Below are 6289 nucleotides of genomic sequence, written 5' to 3' on the forward strand. Positions count from 1 at the left end.
TCTACAACTGCCGTATGTTTCCTTTTTTATAAAAAAAAAAATTCAAAGACTAGTTTTTAAATTTCTTCGATAAAAACTACGGAAAGCCTTTACAGTGTGTCCGTTTCGGATCTTACACAGAATTAATTCTTTAAAACCCTACGCGCATGCGCAGAATGTAGGCTCAGCATCCCAGCGGAAATGGACAGCAGACTCCTTCAAAATAAAACAATTTATAAAGCTACAGATTCATGTTGCAGACTCCTGATCTAACAGATGAAAAGTGATCTAAAATTAAAGCTAGCTGTTTAAAAAAAAAAAAAACTTCTATTGCAAGGGAAAAATATTAAATCAGCTGTCTCTTCTGTCACTGCATATCATCATACTGCAAAAAAAAAAAAAAAAAAAAAGGTTTTTTAAAAAGTAAATGTATCTGCCTCTAAGCTGCAGGTAAATAGCCTATAATAATCTGCCAAAAGAAGGAGGATTGCTGTTCCTAAGATTATCAGATATAATACACATCATAATACACAATAAGTTTATGGAGTTGTTTTGTTTTCTAATTTTAAACATAAATCTTGTTCCACTGGCAAATCATCTCACATAGCTGCTAAAACCAATGGATAATACACCTATTTCAAAAAAATTGACTTACTTATATTTACAGTTTTGCAGGGTGTGTTTTCAGTAATGGGCCGGGAGCAGTTCTACAGGGCCACTAGTCCCTGTGGGCCCGTCTAGAGCTGCTCATGGCTACTAAGGCACGGACTGATAGCAGTGCAATGAAAATAATAATAATTAGACGAGCAGCAAAGAGCACTTTGATAACAGTGTAGAAGCTGGGAGAAACTGGTGAGAGGTTAACTCTATAAATATCTGTTTCATGGAAAAGTGAAAACAGTTATTGAAGGTAAGTGCCACAATCTTTTCAAAAGAGAAGCCTCCAAACATGAAAAGTAAAACAGATAAAAGAGTGCTGTTTCCAGGCGATAAAAATGAACCCTAAATGCATCAAGCACTACACATGGCACTCGCAACACATCTTTGTGATCATCATGTTACATGGACGCTTTTCTTTATATCAGAGAGATGGCAACTGGTCAGACAAAAAATAAAAATCCTTCTGAGCAGGTTTACTTTTTAATAGGACAGTGACTATACAGCAATGGCTAGACTCATCTAAAGCCTGTTCACACGTACAAATGGCTTAGCCTGATCGTATTGGTAAAACCATTTGAAAAGTTTTTTGTCTTATCTGAAAATATATTATAAAGTATGCAGAATTTGTGGAATTTAAAGTGTGAAAATGTTTAAGAGTTATTATGAATCTTGCAGGAGTTAGTGAAAAAAAAAAAGACCTTTCCTGTATACATTAATATCTGACATTTATAAGAACGACTTCATACACCATCAGCAACAAATCCACAACATTCTGTTTATTTCTACGCGTTATAAGAAAATGTACCTTGTGTTTAAATTTAAACAGGCTTATGATGTATCTTGGTCTGAGAACAGAGTAATCTCACCAACCTTACCCTTGGCTCACACCTTCAGTCAGCTCAGTGGAGCTTATCTACTGCTGTACGCTCACCCAGTTGGTCTTGCAAGTAACATGTGCAGGGAGGAATGATGAAAACACCTGACACTATAAATATCTTTAGCAATTGTATAATAAGGGGTTAGCTGGAAGGTTCAGACCCTGCAGTCATACACATCATGATTTCAAGAGAAAATGGAGAAAGTTTTCTGGTGAAGTGCAACAAAACTGAGCAGAAGTCTACAGCTAACTCTAGGGCTGCAACTAACGGTTATTATACAAATCGTTTAATTTGTTGATTTGTTTTTAAATTAATAGATTAATAATAAGATAGCAAAGGGTCCCTTAAAGAAGACTTTTTACCAAAATAAACCAGGTGAAACCTTAACTTTTCCGCCTGAAGAGTTCAGGACAGAACATAATGACAAAAACATTTTTATCATAAATGCAAAATGTTTATTTATATATATTTTTTTTACTATTTTGGTATAATTGCTGGTCAAGGTGAGTTGCTCTGTCAGCTAAAGACACATTTTAGAGTCTCTATACTCCAGTTAACGCTTAATCGATTAATAAATTAGTTGACAATAGATTTATCTGATTAATTGTTTCAGCCCTTACTAACCCCCACACTTCATGACAGGTATATGAATAAAAAAAAAAAACAGAACAAATTGTGGGAAAAACAAGACTTCCATAATTTGTTGAGAACTTGCTCAGCTTACTGCTTAAAATACTGACATCTGCTGGAAGGTCCTGACATGCATGCAGGGTTGGGAGAGGGTTAGGTTATCTTTTTTTTGACCTCACTTTCCTCCTTTAAATAACAATACCTGCAACTTTTTCTCTCTAGGTGATATAAAACATTACAGGCTAAAATCGTGATTTTTTTTTTTTACTGAAATAGAAACACTGGTAGAAAATGTTAATCTCAAAAGACAAGGAGCAGATTTGGAAAGAGAGCTACCATATTTAACAGCTGATCTCTTTGACATAATAAATGGATCAAATCCATCTGTAATCTCCCCTCATACCAGCAGCTAGTTTGGGCTTCCTGTCAAAACTGTGACATAACTCAGTAGCTGCTTAGTATAACAGAGCTAAATGGATCTTTTTTCTAAAAGTCTGATCATGACATGGTGTTAAGAAGAAGTCAACATTATTTTACAAAAGTGATAAAGATTTATTAACATAGGCAAAAATACAGATAAATAATGTCAGAAAACCATGTTTGAATGGATTGAATGTTTTCAGGACTTTTCTATTAAAAAAGGGTTGTGATAAATTAACATGAACCACATATTAAACCACTTTCTCTTTAACTTTAGTGTCTCTTTTTTCAAATACAAAACAGAAGGAACTAAATAAAACATTTTACCTTAAAAATCCTTTAAACAATAATTCAGTCAGAGTGTTTTTTGGTGTTTTTTTTTTTCTATCCAATACTCATGTGCTCAAACTCGAGTCAGTTTACAAGAAATATTTATGGGGAGAATTCTATCTAAACCCGTCATTTTGAGGTAATGGAGGTTGATAGGGTCTGGTGGAATCACCTAGTGGGAATCCTGTGAGCCAGCTGGATAACGTCGGTTGACAGAGCAATGATTTTGGGCTACAAGTGTACTGAACCAGTCTGTCATACAGGTATCAAGTCTTTCCTGACTGGGAAGATGTCCCATGTCAAGCCATCTCCATGTGGCGGGTGTCCAGAGGGGAGCAGAACACGTGTCACCCAGTGACTAAACACAGAAAACAAAGCAAGCATTACCACTTTGCTCACAAACTACAAAGAAAAAACAGAGCAGTTTCTGTACGGATAGCAAAACACACCTATTTTTCTCCACCCCAAAGAAGATTTTCCAGTTGTTCAGCTTTCCATAGTGGAAAGGGTTTCTGTAAACCTGAAATCAATTAAAGAAAGAAACAAGCAATTAAAACATAATAACGAGAAGCTTCCTGTTTTGCTTCCACCATTGTGGTTTATGTTTGCTTTGTTGTTAGATTATTTCAAACAAAATAATTTTTATGACCACCTTCTAATGAAGGGCATTATCTAATCTAAACTAAACTGTCTGAGGAAAAAAAAAATTGTATGCAGAGTGGGTGTGTTATGGATGATCTCCAAAGATTGTGAGCACAAAAGAAAAGATGTGCAAACGAGTTTGACTCCGCCCCATTTTGATAACCATAATAGGGCCATTTGAGACTGGAATAATGGTAAAGGCATGTGCACAAAAAGAGTTTCCAAACACTGATTTTGAACATGCCAATCACTGTGTACCTGGTATAAAGATCACCTAACACGTTTGCATGTGTTTTAATAAACCCAGATCTTCTAAGGATCAGGCCCATAATACTGATTTGGATTTAGAACCAGAATAAGGGTACAATTCTGTAAAAAAGTAAGGTTCTGTTGCTTTATTTTAAGTATTTTTAAATAAATTGAAATGTTTTAGATGATAAAATACTGTTTTTTTTCTAAGTAGACATAACTAATTAGAGTAAATACTAAAGCGCTTTAAAAAATCATGATTTCATCAATATAAAGTAAAAAAATGAGCTTTGAAATCAACCTGGTTGTATATAAAAAANATTCAAGTATTCCTGATCCTGTTGATTGGGAGCTGTTGTTTGTTTTGAATGATCAAAAGAGAAGAAATAAAGTTTAAAATGTTCATGCTTTGTTCCGATACATTTTAAATGGCAGTTTTTGGCAACAAATGTAGGCCTACAATATTATGTTAAAAACGTCAGCCACAGCCCTCAACATAATGACGTCATGTGTTTTCCAACCCAGCAATCAGCCCCCCTTGCTTGAAACAGCTTCCAGCGCGCCTGATTTCATCAATATAAAGTACAAAATGAGCTTTGAAATCAACCTGGTTGTATATAAAAAAAGTTTAAAAATCTAATAAATGTTTGTGAGACTCCTAGCAGTAACGACTACCATCTAACATAGAGACAACTGACAGTAAGTCAAACAAATCAGGGGAAGATTTTCAATCATCATTCAGACGATTAAGCGACATCATGGATGAAATGGGCATGTGGATAATTTATGGTGAAATAGCTCAAACTGTGGTTAACTGAACCCAAGAACTGTTTTCAATCGTGTATAAACAGAAAGATGTAAGTGATTTGATTTTCATCTTCACTTGAATCCCTTTAGATGCGAACATTTTGTGTTGCTGTTAATTTTTTTAAGCCTATTTCCTGTTGTTAAGCAGCATTTAAATGATTTCTTGATCAATTTCAAGATCAACCAATTAGACCTTTGAGTGATGAATGAAATCTACTATTTACAGTTAAACATGATTTAAATTATTCAAATATAGGTTGAGATGTTGTTGGATTGCTATTTTTCCCTTAATTAATGAATTATAATTTCAAAACAGTATTAATAGGGTTATCTTTTCTGAAATCAAAATATGAGAGGCGATCAGGAAGGCTTTTATGTCAGAAACAGACACAAGGAGTCAAGAGGAAAATACTTTTTCACGGTGCTGAATACACTTTCTAACCCCGTTACCTTGCCCCAGGCTGCCAGTCTCTGTCTTTCCTTCTTGTTCATGTGTCTCTCTATGCTGGTCTCTCCTTTGGATATGAGAACAGCATGCCAAACAGTCAGAGCTCCCAGAGCCACACCCACAGTGCTGCAAAAACGAAACACATTTTTAATTCATCTTCTGCCAAAGAAAACAGAGGAAAACCTTAATTCTCCACTACAAAGCCTATAAAACTCTAAGCGATGTAATTATCGAAAGTGGCAGTGGGCTGGCTTGTTGCTACATTGAGATGCTTTTTACCTGGTGAGAACCCACATGTAGATGATGCTCTTATGAATCATCCTGTCCTTGAAGGTGTATGGAGGTGCAGCTGTTTGGAAGTTGGTCTTCCCAAAACAGAAAATAGCTCATATTAACCACCCATCAACCAGTGAAAAGAATTGTAGCTTGATCACATCATTGTATTTTTGAGATAATACCTGTCCAGATGGAAGAAGCCCTATAAGAGGTCCCATCCCTGTTACAGGAATTCCCGGCTTTTCCAAATCCAAATGTTTAAAGCGCTAAAGGAACAGCCCGCATGCATAAGCCCAGAGGCCAAAGAAAGAAATGAGACACAGATAATAGAAAGTTCACCCGTCAACGGAAACTATTTAATCTATGAGAGCAGGGATCACAAGGAGGAAGCACCAAGCAGGCTCAGCAACAACAGCTTTCTTACCTCTAGAGCGTTGTACGCATCAAGGAACAGGTTTCTGCCGCTGATGCTACAGTAGACACAGCCGAGAGTCATGAAAAGGCAAAACGAGAAGAAATAACGGTGGTTCAAATGACCCACGCAGTTATTCAACCAGGCTGACAGGTTGACTTTAAGGAAAAAAACAGCATAAACCTACTATCAGCCACAAAATATACTTTTTGATAAAGCTTAATAAACCAGTGGAGTTTAATAGTGAAAAAGGATACGGCAATGGTGGTCCATTTTCAAAATGCACCTGAAAGAAAAGAATAGACTTTTTATTGCTTTAAATAACATTCAGAGATGTCAGGAAGTCTGTTATCATAAAGTTTTCACTATTACAATCCTATGTGTACATAGTTGGGTTTTTCACTGACAAAGTCTTTCACTTTGTTTTTCATTTACAAAAATGAACTATGAATAAAATTAGAAATAAAAATGTAGGTCAAAATCAAAATGAAAAATGTATTATAAATATAATCAAATACATAAACTAAAAACCAAATGATTCATTTCAAATAGATTACA

The 6289-nt window shown here is 35.3% G+C and overlaps 1 protein-coding gene across 2 annotated transcripts in view; it reads right to left on the reverse strand.

Annotated features, from left to right (window-relative positions):
• Nucleotides 1-2689: 2689 nt before the first annotated feature.
• Nucleotides 2690-6289, reverse strand: part of zdhhc16 (zinc finger, DHHC-type containing 16) — an 8726-nt gene continuing 5126 nt past the window's right edge. The window contains exons 5-11 of one of the 2 annotated variants that reach the window (XM_015377686.1): nucleotides 5989-6017; nucleotides 5744-5877; nucleotides 5502-5585; nucleotides 5323-5408; nucleotides 5046-5169; nucleotides 3347-3417; nucleotides 2690-3255 (exon numbers count right to left, since the gene is read on the reverse strand). In XM_015377686.1, the coding sequence (XP_015233172.1) occupies nucleotides 3153-3255; nucleotides 3347-3417; nucleotides 5046-5169; nucleotides 5323-5408; nucleotides 5502-5585; nucleotides 5744-5877; nucleotides 5989-6017 (631 nt within the window). In that variant the 3' untranslated portion in view covers nucleotides 2690-3152. The remainder of the gene's footprint in view (nucleotides 3256-3346; nucleotides 3418-5045; nucleotides 5170-5322; nucleotides 5409-5501; nucleotides 5586-5743; nucleotides 5878-5988; nucleotides 6018-6289) is intronic. The other variant, XM_015377688.1, reaches the window with a different exon arrangement.

The sequence above is a fragment of the Cyprinodon variegatus genome, unplaced genomic scaffold, assembly GCF_000732505.1.
Source record: "Cyprinodon variegatus isolate N-32 unplaced genomic scaffold, C_variegatus-1.0 Scaffold157, whole genome shotgun sequence".
Classification (NCBI taxonomy): Eukaryota; Metazoa; Chordata; class Actinopteri; order Cyprinodontiformes; family Cyprinodontidae; genus Cyprinodon; species Cyprinodon variegatus.